Source organism: Eucyclogobius newberryi, unplaced genomic scaffold, assembly GCF_026437365.1.
Source record: "Eucyclogobius newberryi isolate DKJ021-1_F unplaced genomic scaffold, fEucNew1.0.hap1 SCAF_5, whole genome shotgun sequence".
Lineage (NCBI taxonomy): Eukaryota > Metazoa > Chordata > Actinopteri > Gobiiformes > Gobiidae > Eucyclogobius > Eucyclogobius newberryi.
Window position 1 is genome coordinate 13019912 of NW_027316167.1, and position 17682 is coordinate 13037593.

The 17682-nt window shown below is 44.4% G+C and overlaps 1 protein-coding gene and 1 long non-coding RNA gene across 2 annotated transcripts in view; one reads left to right on the forward strand and one right to left on the reverse strand.

Moving 5' to 3' along the window:
* Positions 1–2894: 2894 nt before the first annotated feature.
* Positions 2895–5712, forward strand: LOC140381128 (uncharacterized). The gene is made up of 2 exons (XR_011931233.1): positions 2895–4531; positions 5585–5712. It is a non-coding gene; the product is annotated as an uncharacterized lncRNA (long non-coding RNA).
* A 1587-nt stretch (positions 5713–7299) lies between these two features.
* LOC140381127 (transmembrane channel-like protein 3) overlaps positions 7300–17682 on the reverse strand; it is a 45940-nt gene continuing 35557 nt past the window's right edge. Inside the window, exons 15-22 of the mRNA XM_072465151.1 lie at positions 15050–15117; positions 14821–14949; positions 12849–12959; positions 12400–12525; positions 12235–12313; positions 11775–11817; positions 11437–11701; positions 7300–8531 (exon numbers count right to left, since the gene is read on the reverse strand). Of these exons, the coding sequence (XP_072321252.1) occupies positions 7556–8531; positions 11437–11701; positions 11775–11817; positions 12235–12313; positions 12400–12525; positions 12849–12959; positions 14821–14949; positions 15050–15117 (1797 nt within the window). The 3' untranslated portion in view covers positions 7300–7555. The remainder of the gene's footprint in view (positions 8532–11436; positions 11702–11774; positions 11818–12234; positions 12314–12399; positions 12526–12848; positions 12960–14820; positions 14950–15049; positions 15118–17682) is intronic.

The following is a 17682-nucleotide window of genomic DNA, read 5'->3' on the forward strand; positions in this document are numbered from 1 at the left end:
GGCTTTAATTTTTCTTGTTCTTCTTCAGCGCTTTGATCTCTAATTTGACCCCCTGAACATGCTCAAAAACTCACCAAACTTTGCCCAAAATTCAGAATCGGCGAAAAATTTTATTTTTTCTGGGCCATTTTTTTTTTCGTTAAAAAATGGCGCGACAGCGCCACCGACAAAAGTCAAAATACATTGCGCCTATGGGAGACGCCCCGAGGTCAACTTTGGCGTAAAGCTACGAAATTCGCGAAACGCATTCCTCTCGTGAGGATAAAAAAAAAAAAAAATGTGGCCACGCCCCCAGATTTACCCTATGGCCGCCATCTTCCTTTGAAAATGAAAACACGCTGTGTTAGCTATTTTGTTCACGTCAAACTTTGACGAACTCCTCCTAGGGCGTTTTGCCCACTGACTTCAAAATCAGCGGACGTCCTCTGGACAAGTGGGGCATCTAAAGTTATCCAATTTTTTGAGATACCTTTCACGGTCTGTGTGCGGCGCAGCCGCAAAGTTGGACAACTTATTTTGGAATATTGCAGATCTAAAAATTGCTCCCATTTGATCAAAACCAGTCCGATTAGGACCAAATTTGAATCAGTTGTTAAACTTTCTAGTTTGGACCAGTTTAGGCTGACAAAATTGAAATGGGCGCGATAGCGCCCCCTACAGAGAGACCTTTAAATTAACATTGAAGGTCAAAAATTAGTTTTACCAAAATGTTCTAAACTTTACCCAAAATTCTATTTTGCCGTCCCGATCACAAAAGCCAATCACAAAAATGCCTAATTTTTTACGGCGTAGTCGTAGCGATGACAGAAACCTCCCATGTTATCCCTATGGGAAAACCGCTAAATCTCTCAAATTACCACATTTTTATGTTTTACACTCCTCCTAGTGCGTTTTGCCCACCAACCTCAAAATCGGTGTACGTCCTCTAGACAAGTGGTGCATCTAAAGTTATCCAAATTTTAAGGATAGCTTTTACGGTCTCTGTGCGACGGAGCCGCAAACGTTTCCCAGAATTCTGACTATTTGGCCTTCAGAGTGGCTTATAAACAATAGAGTTTTCCCAAATTACATGATATTTTGCAAAAAATTCTAATTTGCCATCCTGATCATACAAGTATGAGAGCCAAAGTCATATTTTGTACGGCGTAACCGTAGCGATGACAGAAACATCCCATGTTATTCTTATGGGAAACTCGCAAAATCGCTCAAATCACCACATTTTTACGTTTCACACTTTAACAAACTCCTCCTAGGGCGATTGGCCGATCAAACTCATATTTGGGGAAAATCATCTACACAAACGGGGCATCAAAAGTTATCCATATTTTGATTTTAAGTGCTACGGTCTCTGTGCCGTGGAGCTGCAAATATACTGTCACAAATGGGAAAAACGCCAAATCCTTGAAATGTTCACATTTACGCTTCACACTTTAATGAACTCCTCCGTGGGCAATAGCTCGATCAAGCTTTACTTTGGGAAATATCATCTACACAAGCGCGGCATCAAAAGTTATCCATATTTTTATTCCAAGTGCTACGGTCTCTGTGCGGCGGCGCAGCAAATTTGACTGACACTTGTGTTCATTTACACTGGATTGGCCATGTCCAATGTGTCGCCGTCTGTCAAGTTCTTTTTTAATTCAACACAATAAGGGCGCCATCTTTACCAAGTCGAAAGCGCAGAGTCGGAAGGCCGGCGGCCCGCGAGGGCCGTTGGATGCCGCTTGCGGCTTTAATTTTTCTTGTTCTTCTTCAGCGCTTTGATCTCTAATTTGACCCCCTGAACATGCTCAAAAACTCACCAAACTTTGCCCAAAATTCAGAATCGGCGAAAAATTTTATTTTTTCTGGGCCATTTTTTTTTTCGTTAAAAAATGGCGCGACAGCGCCACCGACAAAAGTCAAAATACATTGCGCCTATGGGAGACGCCCCGAGGTCAACTTTGGCGTAAAGCTACGAAATTCGCGAAACGCATTCCTCTCGTGAGGATAAAAAAAAAAAAAATGTGGCCACGCCCCCAGATTTACCCTATGGCCGCCATCTTCCTTTGAAAATGAAAACACGCTGTGTTAGCTATTTTGTTCACGTCAAACTTTGACGAACTCCTCCTAGGGCGTTTTGCCCACTGACTTCAAAATCAGCGGACGTCCTCTGGACAAGTGGGGCATCTAAAGTTATCCAATTTTTTGAGATACCTTTCACGGTCTGTGTGCGGCGCAGCCGCAAAGTTGGACAACTTATTTTGGAATATTGCAGATCTAAAAATTGCTCCCATTTGATCAAAACCAGTCCGATTAGGACCAAATTTGAATCAGTTGTTAAACTTTCTAGTTTGGACCAGTTTAGGCTGACAAAATTGAAATGGGCGCGATAGCGCCCCCTACAGAGAGACCTTTAAATTAACATTGAAGGTCAAAAATTAGTTTTACCAAAATGTTCTAAACTTTACCCAAAATTCTATTTTGCCGTCCCGATCACAAAAGCCAATCACAAAAATGCCTAAATTTTTACGGCGTAGTCGTAGCGATGACAGAAACCTCCCATGTTATCCCTATGGGAAAACCGCTAAATCTCTCAAATTACCACATTTTTATGTTTTACACTCCTCCTAGTGCGTTTTGCCCACCAACCTCAAAATCGGTGTACGTCCTCTAGACAAGTGGTGCATCTAAAGTTATCCAAATTTTAAGGATAGCTTTTACGGTCTCTGTGCGACGGAGCCGCAAACGTTTCCCAGAATTCTGACTATTTGGCCTTCAGAGTGGCTTATAAACAATAGAGTTTTCCCAAATTACATGATATTTTGCAAAAAATTCTAATTTGCCATCCTGATCATACAAGTATGAGAGCCAAAGTCATATTTTGTACGGCGTAACCGTAGCGATGACAGAAACATCCCATGTTATTCTTATGGGAAACTCGCAAAATCGCTCAAATCACCACATTTTTACGTTTCACACTTTAACAAACTCCTCCTAGGGCGATTGGCCGATCAAACTCATATTTGGGGAAAATCATCTACACAAACGGGGCATCAAAAGTTATCCATATTTTGATTTTAAGTGCTACGGTCTCTGTGCCGTGGAGCTGCAAATATACTGTCACAAATGGGAAAAACGCCAAATCCTTGAAATGTTCACATTTACGCTTCACACTTTAACAAACTCCTCCTAGTGCGTTTGGCCCACCGACCTCAAAATCGGTGTACCTCCTCTATACAAGTGGGGCATCTAAAGTTATTCAAATTTTATGGATAACATTTACGGTCTCTGTGCAGCTGAGCCGCAAACTTTTCGCAGAATTTGGACTATTTGGCCTTCAGAGTGGCCTATAAACAAGAGTTTTTCCAAATGACATGACATTTTGCACAAAGTCATATTTGGTAAAGCGTAGCCGTAGCGATGACAGAAACATCCCATGTTATCCTTATGGGAAAAGCGCAAAATCGCTCAAATCACCACATTTTTATGCTTCACACTTTAACAAACTCCTCCTAGGGCGATTGTCCGATCAAACTCATATTTGGGGAAAATCATCTCCACAAGCGGGGCATCAAAAGTTATTCATATTTATATTCTAAGTGGTACAGTCTTTGTGTGGCGGACCCGCAAATAGATGTCACAAATGGGAAAACAGCGAAATATTCACATTTGTGCTTCACACTTTAACAAACTCCTCCGTGGGCTCGATCAAGCTTAACTTTTGGGAATATCATCTACACAAGCGGGGCATCAAAAGTTATCCATATTTATATTCTAAGTGCTACGGTCTCTGTGCGGCGGAGCAGCAAATTTGACTGACACTTGTGTTCATTTGCACTGGATTGGCCATGTCCAATGTGTCGCCGTCTGTCAAGTTCTTTTTTAATTCAACACACAATAAGGGCGCCATCTTTATCAAGTCGAAAGCGCAGAGTCGGAAGGCCGGCGGCCCGCGAGGGCCGTTGGATGCCGCTTGCGGCTTTAATTTTGTTTTGTTTTTGACTCTAGTTTTAGTATCAATTAGTATCTTATTTCTGATATTTGATAAAGAATATTCTGGAATTCAACAGATTGTGCTTATCCGTGCATGGTTTTCAGAGTGAAGAAAATTGACCACTGTTGCCATAGAAATGACTAAATATAAAACGGTTAACATTTGAAATTGCTTTGTATCGCACAAGTAAACTGAGAATTGTGTGTAACATTATTGCCTTTGGAGAAATACACGGCCAAGTTTAAATCTTTTTCCTTCTTTAATTTTGAAACTTTGGCTTTTTAACGTTTAAACTTGAACTTTGTTTTCTCATTTGGCATATCCTCAGAACGACACTTCCAATATGATCTTGTAGACGATACATCACCGTCTCTTGGCTGTGCTATGTATGTTTTTATAGCTCCAAGCTCTACAACAGGCCCAGACCAGATGAAGCCGGACACAGAGACTTTGGGGAGCGACGCCTCCTCCTGGACAGTGGAGGAAGTGGTCCGGTTTGTCCAAGACGCAGATCCCCACACGCTCGGCCCACACATCGAACTGTTCCGGAAACATGTGAGTATTTCACTGGAAGCAATGCTCACTTTGCTACACGCATGGCAGTGGGGAAAAGGGATCATTTTTGGAGTATTTATTTGATCATGTTTTGTATGAAAATCTAATTTCTTTTTGCTCATGTGGCAGCAATGAAAAAGTGGAACGTTCTCAAATTAAGGGTGTGTTCACATTTGCACGGTCACTACATCAAACCAGGACTAAACCAGGACTAAACCAGGACTAAACCTGGACTGGACCAGGACTAGACCAGGACTAAACCAGGACTAAACCAGGACTAGACCAGGACTAGACCAGGACTAGACCAGGACTAGACCAGAACTAGACCAGGACTAAACCAGGACTAAACCAGGACTAAACCTGGACTAAACCTGGACTAAACCTGGACTGGACCAGGACTAGACCAGGACTAGACCAGGACTAGACCAAGACTAGACCAGGACTAAACCAGGACTAAACCAGGACTAGACCAGGACTAAACCTGGACTGGACCAGGACTAGACCAGGACTAGACCAGAACTAAACCAGGACTAAACCAGGACTAAACCAGGACTAAATTTGAAACTGGTCCAGGACTAAACCTGAAACTAGACCAGTACTAAGCCAGGACTAAACCAGGACTAGACTAAACCCGAAACTAAACCAGGACTAAACCTGATACTAGACCAGGACCAAAATGGGCCCAGTTTAGCACCAGACCATTATGAACGCATTCCTAAGTGGGACGAGGGTCAGAGGCTTGAATGGGACACCTGTGTAGGTGGTCACCACAGCCACCTGCTTGTCTCCATGGAAATGTATTTGGAATGTTCCACAGTATGACATTCAATTTGTCTCACTTGAATTTACTCAAGGTTGATGAGGTTTATTGCCCAAAATACCTTTAAAACCCAAAGCCTTTCCACAGATGTGCCCTGTAACTTGTCCTGGCTTAGTCCCTTTGGCGATAGATGAGTTTAAAGACACACTGTGGAACCTTTTATCAGTAAAGTTGCACAGTGCATCAGTCTGTGTTGTGTTATATCGTGTAATGACGCGTCTCTCTCTCTGTAGGAGATCGACGGCAGAGCTCTGATGCTGTTGCGCAGTGACGTCATAATGAAGTACATGGGACTGAAACTGGGGCCCGCCCTCAAGCTGTGTCACCACATCGAGAAGCTAAAACACTCCAAACCGTAAAACCGCCTGGAAGAATCTCACTGGAAACACCAACAACTGGCGACTTCAGACACTACACCTCCGTCTTGACTGGACCAACACCGAGCACGACGTCGGCTTGAATATCTTGTGTCACTACAAACTGGAGGATTTATTTATTACTTTGCATAACATTGAAACGCCTTTTTCTTCTGGATCTCGCAGCACGTGGCAAGCCTAGTCTGTCGGAGTCTAAACTGTGTGGATATAGTTTTGTTACGCGCTCTCAGTGTGACGTAAAGGCCTTTTTCCAACTGCAGACGGACGTTTTGTCACGTGCTCGGTTTATGGCAGGACGTCGTAGTTTCGTGACGGACAAGTTTGGTCAAGTTTGTGCTGAGGACTGGACGCAGCGAATATGCAAGTACAATATATAGTCTTGTTGAATATTGCAATAATGAATACGTATTTTGTCAGTGAATATGCAAAGTTGTCACACTTAGAGCCCCACAAATGACAATAGTGGGATTAATGTTAGTCACTGTATCGCCCGATCTGGCGTCGACCCAAATGTTCAATTGTATTCTAATGTTCGATGTATCGTACGTGTCGGGAGGTTTATCGACGGCGCTGCAGCCAGATGTTGCTGAGACACTTTTCGGGGGTTTAAATGCACAAGTCATTTTGCAGTGTACATAAACATGTTGAAATCGCACGCATCCCCAGGATCCCCCGACTGTCTTTTTAAAACATTCGATTTCAGAGTCCACTTTAGCGTGTAGACAGCAAAACGACACAAACCGATGCGAACGGAGAAGAGTGTACTGTACTGTATGTAACTATTTAATGTTTCCAATAATAACTGCGACGTAGAATAATAAATCATCTATTTTTGGAAACGTTACATGGAGAAATGTGAGCCGAAAGGACTGACTGACGTGTCTGGGCTGTTGCACGTAAACGAACAGGGACTTTGAAGAGGCAAAGGTTGTTTTTGATATCATTTTATACTGTAAGAAAGCATATTAACCGGGCGTACATGTAATCAACGTTTCTGCCTGAAATACTCTTGTCATATAACTGCCTACAGGATGGTGTTTTGTCAGTAAATATAAAAGTATTGCTTTGTTTTTCCATGACAGAAAAACTCATTTTCTGAACATTTCAGAATCATTTATGAACCAAACCATGTCCGTATTTGCGTTTCCCTGCCTTCGCTCTCCTGTAGTGTGATGAGTTATACTTGAAACCATTATTGCTTTAACGTGAATCTCAGGTTTTAGTACGACTTGTTTTAAAAGCATTTTCATTTGCCATTATTTGTGTTTTTAGACAGAATACACTGTAATCTGCTATATTTGTTTTATGCCTTGCCATCTGTTCATGTCATTTCATTTGTAAATATGAAGCAACTTTTTACTGGAAGTTCAAAGTATGTTTGTTAAATAAGTTTGATGCCTTCACATGATTAAACTACTGGTTATGCCATGCAAACGGCCTGTAATTTTAAGCGTATAATTTCGGCATTTAGATTTAGAGTAAAATGCATTCACTTCACAGATATAAAGTTCACAGACACAATCATTTAATTTGTAAACAGAATTATTAGCACGTAATGATTACTAATATTTTATAACTTTTTGTCTTGAACCTATTAAATCTCAACAAGAAGTGAGTCAAGAACACGTGAGTGGTATAAATACAGTAGTGAGTGTACATTTATGATGGGAACAAAGACTCTGAGGTGAGGCACTCACTCTCAAATAAATACAGAACAGACATAACACAATACACAAGACAATAAATAATGTGCTTGAGTCCAAATACATGAGGCATTGTGCAGTTGCTTAAACATCTTGTGCATATTTTCTCACTGATTCCCACCAGTCATACATTGGAACAGACAAGGTCGTTGACCTCAGTGACATTAGGGTCAAAGCTGGTCTTAGATTTCTTCTTGGCCACTTTGCCGTGGCGGGCGTCTGCTTTCACAAAGCGCTCCTTGTTGTGGATGACCTGGATGTACTGGTCCACGCTGCTGTTCTGCTGGTCACTGCTGGAGGCCACAGACGCCGAGTCTGATTCGGTCAGAGGCGTCTGCAGCTTCTGCTTTGTCTTTGGTTTGACATGAGGCTCCACATGTCGGCCCCGGGATGGAGACCCGCTGTGCCTTCCTGAAGACGGGACGTACCTGCGGGTGCGCACAGACACCTGCTCGGCCCCTCTGACTTTGGCCTGAGGAGGGGCTTTACGGTTTACTTTGCCCCAGTCCACCTCTGCCTCCTCCTCCTCTTCCTCCTCCTCAGGGGCCTCGTATGGGCCCTTGGCCATAGAGCAGTGGCTCTCAGCCCTTTCTCCAATGTAGAAGTGAGCGGGCTGGTGCAGGTCGGACAGAGACTTTGGTCTAAGGGTCTTTCCCAAAGGCATCCTCCTCCTGGAGCTGGGCCCCTGCTCCTCCTCCTCTTCCTCGCTCATGTTCTGCTGTGATTGGTGCGCTCGGTGGAGGTGTGGCTGGTGGTGGATGGCACGAGCTGAATAGCGTTTGATATTTCGTGGGTACAGCTCCACGATCTCTGCAGGTTCCTCCATCAGGTAGTGGCGTGGGACACGATTGGTCGAGCGCAGCAGGTGTTTCCGCGGCTCGTGCTCGTTTACGATGACGTATCGTGTGGTGTGGCCCTTCCGGCTCCCAAAGCTTTGGGCTGTGATGATCCTCTCCACGGGATGAAGTGCATGGATGGTCTTCCTGTACACAGGTTCAGAGGTCAAGTGGTCAGAACGTGGGCCGTACACCACTTGGTGGTAGGACTTGAATCTGGAGGAACTGCTAGCACCACTCTGACCACTATGTGATGGTGGAGGCCTGTTATAAAAGGACAGAGCAAATACATACAATTAAAGTCTGCAAACACATAGATATCCTTCTAAATACTTAATTACACCGGTAATTAAGTTAAGCATGTCTCCTGTGTGGCATGTAATACAACAACCAGCCCTGACAGTTGATCCGGTCAGCCTTGTTTAATTGTATGATTCTTTTGTGTGACTTTGAAGCACATGTATCTGTGAAAATCTTTTAAAAGTCAAGGAATCTTTTTTCATATAAAACAGAGGATGAGTAGATCAACATTGTGGCTGGTTGGTGTATTGCTACAGGTTTCAAACTACTGCCATGCAGTCTAGTAGTGCACACTATTCTACAACATGCATTCATTGAAATGAGCCACTACCTTCTAACATGCCAATAATAGTATTCCCAGAACTTACAGAACAAGTTAGAGTCCTGTAAGAAACAGCATCTGAAAGCTTCTCCCAGATTCAATACAGTAATTAGGCCCGAGCCCCAGCAGGGCGGAGGGCCTATTGCTCCCGCAACGCTGCCGAAGGCAGCGTTGCAACTGTCTGACCAAACATGCGGGCGCAGCCCGCATGTTTGGTACCCCGTCGCCCCTGGCAAGTACAGTGAACTAGCCCATGCCGAAGGCATGGATCATGCATACTTACTCCTGCTATGACAGAAATAGTCAACAATTTGGATATAGGGAGTGACGAGCGCGTAAGCGCTCGTAATGATGATTCCACCCCATGGCGGCATGGGGAAGGCTTAGAGCTTTCAAACGATGTATAATTTGTTGTTATAGTGGAAACGGCTATATTGTTTTTGCTAAAAATATTATTATTATTATTTTTCTTGTTCTTCTTCAGCGCTTTGAACTCTAATTTGACCCCCTGAACATGCTCAAAAACTCACCAAACTTTACCCAAAATTCAAAATCGGCGAAAAATTTTGTTTTTTCTGGGCCATTTTTTTTTTCGTTAAAAAATGGCGCGACAGCGCCACCGACAAAAGTCAAAATACATTGCGCCTATGGGAGACGCCCCGAGGTCAACTTTGTCGTAGAGCTACGAAATTCGGAACACGCATTCCTCTCGTGAGGACAAAAAACAAATATTATTGTGGCCACGCCCCCAGAATTACCCTATGCCCGCCATCTTCCTTTGAAAATGAAAACACGCTGTGTTAGCCATTTTGTTCACGTCAAACTTTGACGAACTCCTCCTAGGGCGTTTTGCCCATCGACTTCAAAATCGGCGGACGTCCTCTGGACAAGTGGGGCATCTAAAGTTATCCAATTTTTTGAGATACCTTTTACGGTCTGTGTGCGGCGCAGCCGCAAAGTTGGACAACTTATTTTGGGATTTTGCAGATCTAAAAATTGTTCCCATTTGATCAAAACAAGTCCGATTAGGACCAAATTTGAATCAGTTGTTCAACTTTCTAGTTTGGACCAGTTTATGATGACAAAATTGAAATGGGCGCGATAGCGCCCCCTACAGAGTGACCTTTAAATTAACATTGAAGGTCAAAAATGAGTTTTACCAAAATTTTCTAAACTTTACCCAAAATTCTATTTTGCCGTCCCGATCAAAAAAGCCAATCAGACAAATGCCTAAATTTTTACGGCGTAGTCATAGCGATGACAGAAACCTCCCATGTTATCCCTATGGGAAAACCGCAAAATCTCTCAAATTAATTTTTTTTTTATGTTTTACACTTTAACGAACTCCTCCTAGTGCGTTTTGCCCACCAACCTCAAAATTGGTGTACGTCCTCTAGACAAGTGGGGCATCTAATGTTATCCAAATTTTAAGGATAACTTTTACGGTCTCTGTGCGACGGAGCTGCAAACGTTTCCCAGAATTCTGACTATTTGGCCTTCAGAGTGGCCTAGAAACAATAGAGTTTTTCCAAATGACATGACATTTTGCACAAAATTCTAATTTGCCATCCTGATCATACAAGTATGAGAGCCAAAGTCATATTTTGTACGGCGTAACCGTAGCGATGACAGAAACATCCCATGATATCCTTATGGGAAAATTGCAAAATTGCTCAAATCACCACATTTTTACGCTTCACACTTTAACAAACTCCTCCTAGGGCGATTGTCCGATCAAACTCATATTTTGGGAAAATCATCTATACAAGCGTGGCATCAAAAGTTATCCATATTTTGATTCTAAGTGCTATGGTCTCTGTGTGGCGGACCCGCAAATATATGTCACAAATGGGAAAACAGCGAAATCTCTAAAATGACCACATTTTTACGCTTCACACTTTTACGAACTCCTCCTAGGCCGATAGCCCGATCAAGTTCATATTTGGGGGAAATTATCTACACAAGTGGGGCATCGAAAGTTATCCATCTTTTGATTCTAAGTGCTACGGTCTCTGTGCCGTGGAGCCACAAATATACTGTCACAAATGGGAAAAACACCAAATCCTTCAAATGTTCACATTTACGCTTCACACTTTAACGAACTCCTCCTAGGGCAATAGCCCGATCAAGTTCATATTTGGGGAGAATCATCTACACAAACGGGGCATCAAAAGTTATCCATATTTTGATTCTAAGTGCTACGGTCTCTGTGCGGCGGAGCAGGAAATTTGACTGACACTTGTGTTCATTTGCACTGGATTGGCCATGTCCAATGTGTCCCCGTCTGTCAGGTTCTTTTTTAATTCAACACAATAAGGGCGCCATCTTTATCAAGTCGAAAGTGCAGAGTCGGAAGGCCGGCGGCCCGCGAGGGCCGTTGGATGCCGCTTGCGGCTTTAATAACACTTTGTACCTACAGTAATCTAGTAACTTAGGTTATCTCCTATGGTGCTCTATTATTGTCTATTTTAATCCTATAAACATTTTCAGAAAATAATCCATACACTATGATGTAATCCTCTGAATTATTTAAGTCATGTTTCAGACCTGTGCTCCAGCCTGTGCTTGGGCAGAATGGACACAGATGGACTTCGGGACGTCCCTGGCACCGGCCCGTGGTTCAGCTCGGACCTGGAGGCAGACTGGGCGATGGTCCTGATGCTGTTGCCACGGCGAATAGGAGACTGGAAGTTGGTGACGCTGCCATTCCGCCGCGGTGACGGAGTTTGGATGGACGCCTCGTGACTCGTGATGTCGCTCTCCTGTGGCTCAGTGCCCGGGTCAGCTGTCGGCTCCGGGGCCTGCAGCCGGGCTGAAGAATTACACATTAAACTATTATAATATCAAGTTTTTTATATTTGGGCTAAATGTTCTAGTGAAGATACCTGCTGCCATCTGGAAAACCTTCTTCTTGTCCTCTGTCCGCTCCTGAAACAGAACATATTATTGTCTAAAGTAGTGTGATCATTTTAACCATTTACTTGTCATTGTCCCGTGTAATTACTAACAGTAACATTATTTTATTCAAATTAAATGTAGTATAATCACGTCCCCCTGTTCATTCAATTTCCCTGTTAACGATGTAAAGTTCAAACACAATTTACAAAAATTTATACATCCTTTACAAAACAAGGGAATTGAAATAAAACATAAAAACTGCCTGTACAGCTGGTTTGTAATTTACAGATTTGTCCACTAGATGGCACACACAGCACATATTTATAGTATACATTTATATATAATATGTATAATGTTCTCCAGGCTGCAACAGGCTGTGGATTGGCATGAAATGAGGGAGGACATGTGTGTTTTTCCTCCTCACATTGCTTACATAATGACTCTTACCGTCTGAAGCTGTAACCGTAGCTGATTGTTGGTGAATTTCAGCGACCGAGCGATGGACTGTAGGTAATAAATCAGCATGCTAGAACAAGAGGAGGAATATAAGGCGGCATGTGGATTTTAAACTAAAGTTAAAGCTGTTGTTTGGGAGGTGTTCGATAGACTTACAAGAGCAGTAGAAGAGCGGGGAGCACTACGATGGGACTGGTGACGTAGTTCATGACTTTACCGAACCACAAAGGAAAGTCTTTTTCAACTGTCTCTGAAATGATGTCGTAGATCTTCTCTTGACCACTGAAACAAACACCTTTATTCACATTTCATTACACACTTTAGATAGCCTGAAATACAATCATGGAGGATATAATGTAGACCCAATACTATCAAGTGTGACTTTTTCTATTATGTACATCTACAAATGAAAGAAACCAAATAATACAACATTAGACTTTTATTTGCTGACTTTAGACCGGCTCCCTTAGCTTCTGACAGTTTTTTTGTGTGCAATGTTGACTTTTACAAATACAACCGGAGAGTAAGTTTGTGAAGTTAAAGGTGTTTAATAAGTGTATTCTTATTTGTCCAAGCGGTCAGGAAAGAAAAGAAAAGGCATGTACCTGAATGGGCCGCAGTGCAGCGAGGGTCTGTATCTGACTATGGAAAAGATGGTGGGCAACATACACAGAAACAGCATGAACAGCAGCATGGCCAGGTAGAAGTTATTAGATCTGAGGAGAACAAGAAAAAACTTTTTGATACAAAAAAGGTCAACAGCACCAAAATGCCTGTTCCTAGAGATCTGAAACTTTACACAGTTGTTGTCAATAAGATAAACATCATGTACAGTGAACAGCATATGCACACAATGAAATGCTCAGGTCCATTACAATTTGACAATATTCAGGCGAGACTAAAAAAGGATGTTTTGTTTATGTTTGGGCCTCTGTAGTGTAAGTTCTGAAGCCCTGACAGTGTTCATGTGCACATCTGCAGAAACTAGAAGGCCTAAGCTTTCTAATGATGCATCACACTTGCATGTGGAACATAAGATCCTCTTTTAATAAGCAATGCCATTTGGGTCTGTCCAACCATTGTGCACAGGGCGAAATATGTGGATGGTAACAGGTTAAGAGTACTAAGTTATGTATATAGGAACTTCATGTTTGTTTCACCACATCTACTGCTTAAGTTGTACACCAGTCTGTTTTTCTTTTGTGCAGTTTATCCTGTTTTCTCACACTCAAAAACACAAAAATAACCAGTAAAGTAACAAAAGACATCACTGGTCTACACAGCTATATTCCCAAGCCACAACGCTCATCGCACAGACAATAACACAGAACCACTGCACTGTTATTTCAGCCGATACAGGACTCTCAGATGCAACAGAGCGAGATTTAAAAACGGTCTAATCCCTACAGCCATTAACACTCTGAACAAAGTGTAAACCTCCCTGTTCTGTGTGATTACGCACTTGTAGTATGTCATCTGGATGTCAGTATGTCATGTAAACTTAGGTGATGTTTGATGAGTGTGTGTTTTTCTTTGGGGACAATAAAGTAACTAACTAATAGGGCTGTAATCCTTTAGTCTTTAGTTGATTGAACCTACATTTCTATGGGACAATGGGAAAAATACACTTTACTATTGAGTAAGATACATTGAGATACTTCCTAGTTTTGATTGCTTTTGACCCATTTTGCATCCCTTTACGACACCCCCTTTGCCACACCCCCTTTGCCACACCCCACTTGAGTAGGGCATGTCTTTAGTCTTCCTCCAAAGACTGAATTTTCCAAACCACATGCTTTCACTGGCTAAAGATTGACTGTAGAACTCTTGAAATGAAACAAAAAAACAAACAGATTACCGGTATTGCAATTAGAAATGACAGCATTTTGATCTCAAGTAAAAGTGCATTAATTAAACTGGTTGCACAATCACTTATTCACACTTTCTGCCAATTTTGACATAACCTGTGGTGGAAAGGAACAAAGTACAAAAGTAAAAGTGCTGTACGTAGGTAAAAGTACAGGTATCTGTACTTTACTTAAATACGTTTTTACAGTGGATATTTTTTACTTCACTACATTTGAGAGCAAGTATCTGTACTTTCTACACCACTACATTTTTTAACTGGACTGAAAAGTAAAAGTATATTTTCTTATGGTTTTAGACCTGAGTTGTTAGCACGTTTATTGAGACATTTTAATTTTTAGACACAAAAACAAAGGGCTATAAACGACCAGAAAATGTTTTATCACGATAACTTCAATTAACACTTGAATAGTTACTTACTACTTGAATTACTTTTACTTTAATTTTTTTAATTTTAATTTTTTAATTTTGATTTAATTTAATTTTTATATTTATTGAGATATTTGTACTTTTCCTGGGGTACATTGGAGGCCGGTCCATGTTTAGTCCTGACTCTGGCACCAGCAGGAGGCCGGTCCATGTTTAGTCCTGACTCTGGCACCAGCAGGAGGCCGGTCCTCCACAAGTAACACAAAGGAGTACTTCTTCCACCTCTGGTCATGACCATCGTCGTCACCACAGGGGCACGGCAACAGTAACAGCGGCGCGTACCTGGAGGCTCTGAACACCTGCTGATGTGGGACGTTGCAGGTGAGGACGGCCCAGCTCCTCAGATACATTAAACCGATCAGCTTCAGCACGTTGAAGGCGGGAAGACACGGCGAGAAGAACGCCCCCATCCTAAACATCACAGAGTAAACAGATTATCAGGAGATTTAAACAGGGCCGTTGGTCTGCAGTTTTGACAGTTGCAATTCAGTATTTTCAGCAGAGAACTCACCAGATCATGCCCTGGTTGTAAATGAGATGCAGGACATTCTCGGCTATTTTGAATTCTCCGTATTCAGGCTGAAAAAGAGACACACGTGTAGACAAACATCATTTATAGCACTTTATAGCAAAGAGTTATTGTAGACAGTGTTCACAGCAACTCTGTCTCCATGGTAGATCCTCAGTCGTCCAGGTTTGGTAGTGTTTGAAAATTGAATCCTTATTATATCTACGTTGAGGAGTAAATAACAACAGATACTCCTTACTGCAAACAACAAGCTTGTTAGTTCTTTCAGATGAACTGAAGAAGCTACTGAGCAACTGATGAGCAGCCAAACATCTCAACTCTTAAAACTTTTGTCCATTTGACAGAAGTACAGTTTTCTATTTCTTAAAGCAGCTCTGGTTGTGTACAAATCTCATGGCCTAGCACCAAAGTACCTCTGACATGATGTACTATATGAACCATCCCAGAAACTGAGGGACCGGCCTCCTGCTGGTGCCAGAGTCAGGACTAAACATGGACCGGCCTCCTGCTGGTGCCAGAGTCAGGACTAAACATGGACCGGCCTCCTGCTGGTGCCAGAGTCAGGACTAAACATGGACCGGCCTCCTGCTGGTGCCAGAGTCAGGACTAAACATGGACCGGCCTCCTGCTGGTGCCCAGAGTCAGGACTAAACATGGACCGGCCTCCTGCTGGTGCCAGAGTCAGGACTAAACATGGACCGGCCTCCTGCTGGTGCTAGAGTCAGGACTAAACATGGACCGGCCTTCTGCTGGTGCCTAGAGTCAGGACTAAACATGGACCGGCCTCCTGCTGGTGCCAGAGTCAGGACTAAACATGGACCGGCCTCCTGCTGGTGCCAGAGTCAGGACTAAACATGGACCGGCCTCCTGCTGGTGCCCAGAGTCAGGACTAAACATGGACCGGCCTCCTGCTGGTGCCAGGGTCAGGACTAAACATGGACCGGCCTCCTGCTGGTGTCCAGAGTCAGGACTAAACATGGACCGGCCTCCTGCTGGTGCCCAGAGTCAGGACTAAACATGGACCGGCCTCCTGCTGGTGCCAGAGTCAGGACTAAACATGGACCGACCTCTTGCTGGTGCCAGAGTCAGGACTAAACATGGACCGGCCTCCTGCTGGTGCCCAGAGTCAGGACTAAACATGGACCGGCCTCCTGCTGGTGCCAGGGTCAGGACTAAACATGGACCGGCCTCCTGCTGGTGTCCAGAGTCAGGACTAAACATGGACCGGCCTCCTGCTGGTGCCCAGAGTCAGGACTAAACATGGACCGGCCTCCTGCTGGTGCCCAGAGTCAGGACTAAACATGGACCGGCCTCCTGCTGGTGCCAGGGTCAGGACTAAACATGGACCGGCCTCCTGCTGGTGTCCAGAGTCAGGACTAAACATGGACCGGCCTCCTGCTGGTGCCCAGAGTCAGGACTAAACATGGACCGGCCTCCTGCTGGTGCCAGGGTCAGGACTAAACATGGACCGGCCTCCTGCTGGTGCCAGAGTCAGGACTAAACATGGACTGGCCTCCTGCTGGTGCCAGAGTCAGGACTAAACATGGACCGGCCTCCTGCTGGTGCCAGAGTCAGGACTAAACATGGACCGGCCTCCTGCTGGTGCCAGAGTCAGGACTAAACATGGACCGGCCTCCTGCTGGTGCCAGAGTCAGGACTAAACATGGACCGGCCTTCTGCTGGTGCCCAGAGTCAGGACTAAACATGGACCGACCTCCTGCTGGTGCCAGAGTCAGGACTAAACATGGACCGGCCTCCTGCTGGTGCCCAGAGTCAGGACTAAACATGGACCGGCCTCCTGCTGGTGCCAGGGTCAGGACTAAACATGGACCGGCCTCCTGCTGGTGTCCAGAGTCAGGACTAAACATGGACCGGCCTCCTGCTGGTGCCCAGAGTCAGGACTAAACATGGACCGGCCTCCTGCTGGTGCCAGAGTCAGGACTAAACATGGACCGACCTCTTGCTGGTGCCAGAGTCAGGACTAAACATGGACCGGCCTCCTGCTGGTGCCCAGAGTCAGGACTAAACATGGACCGGCCTCCTGCTGGTGCCAGGGTCAGGACTAAACATGGACCGGCCTCCTGCTGGTGTCCAGAGTCAGGACTAAACATGGACCGGCCTCCTGCTGGTGCCCAGAGTCAGGACTAAACATGGACCGGCCTCCTGCTGGTGCCCAGAGTCAGGACTAAACATGGACCGGCCTCCTGCTGGTGCCAGGGTCAGGACTAAACATGGACCGGCCTCCTGCTGGTGTCCAGAGTCAGGACTAAACATGGACCGGCCTCCTGCTGGTGCCCAGAGTCAGGACTAAACATGGACCGGCCTCCTGCTGGTGCCAGGGTCAGGACTAAACATGGACCGGCCTCCTGCTGGTGCCAGAGTCAGGACTAAACATGGACTGGCCTCCTGCTGGTGCCAGAGTCAGGACTAAACATGGACCGGCCTCCTGCTGGTGCCAGAGTCAGGACTAAACATGGACCGGCCTCCTGCTGGTGCCAGAGTCAGGACTAAACATGGACCGGCCTCCTGCTGGTGCCAGAGTCAGGACTAAACATGGACCGGCCTCCTGCTGGTGCCCAGAGTCAGCGTTTCAGTTTTATGCAGCTAAAATCTGG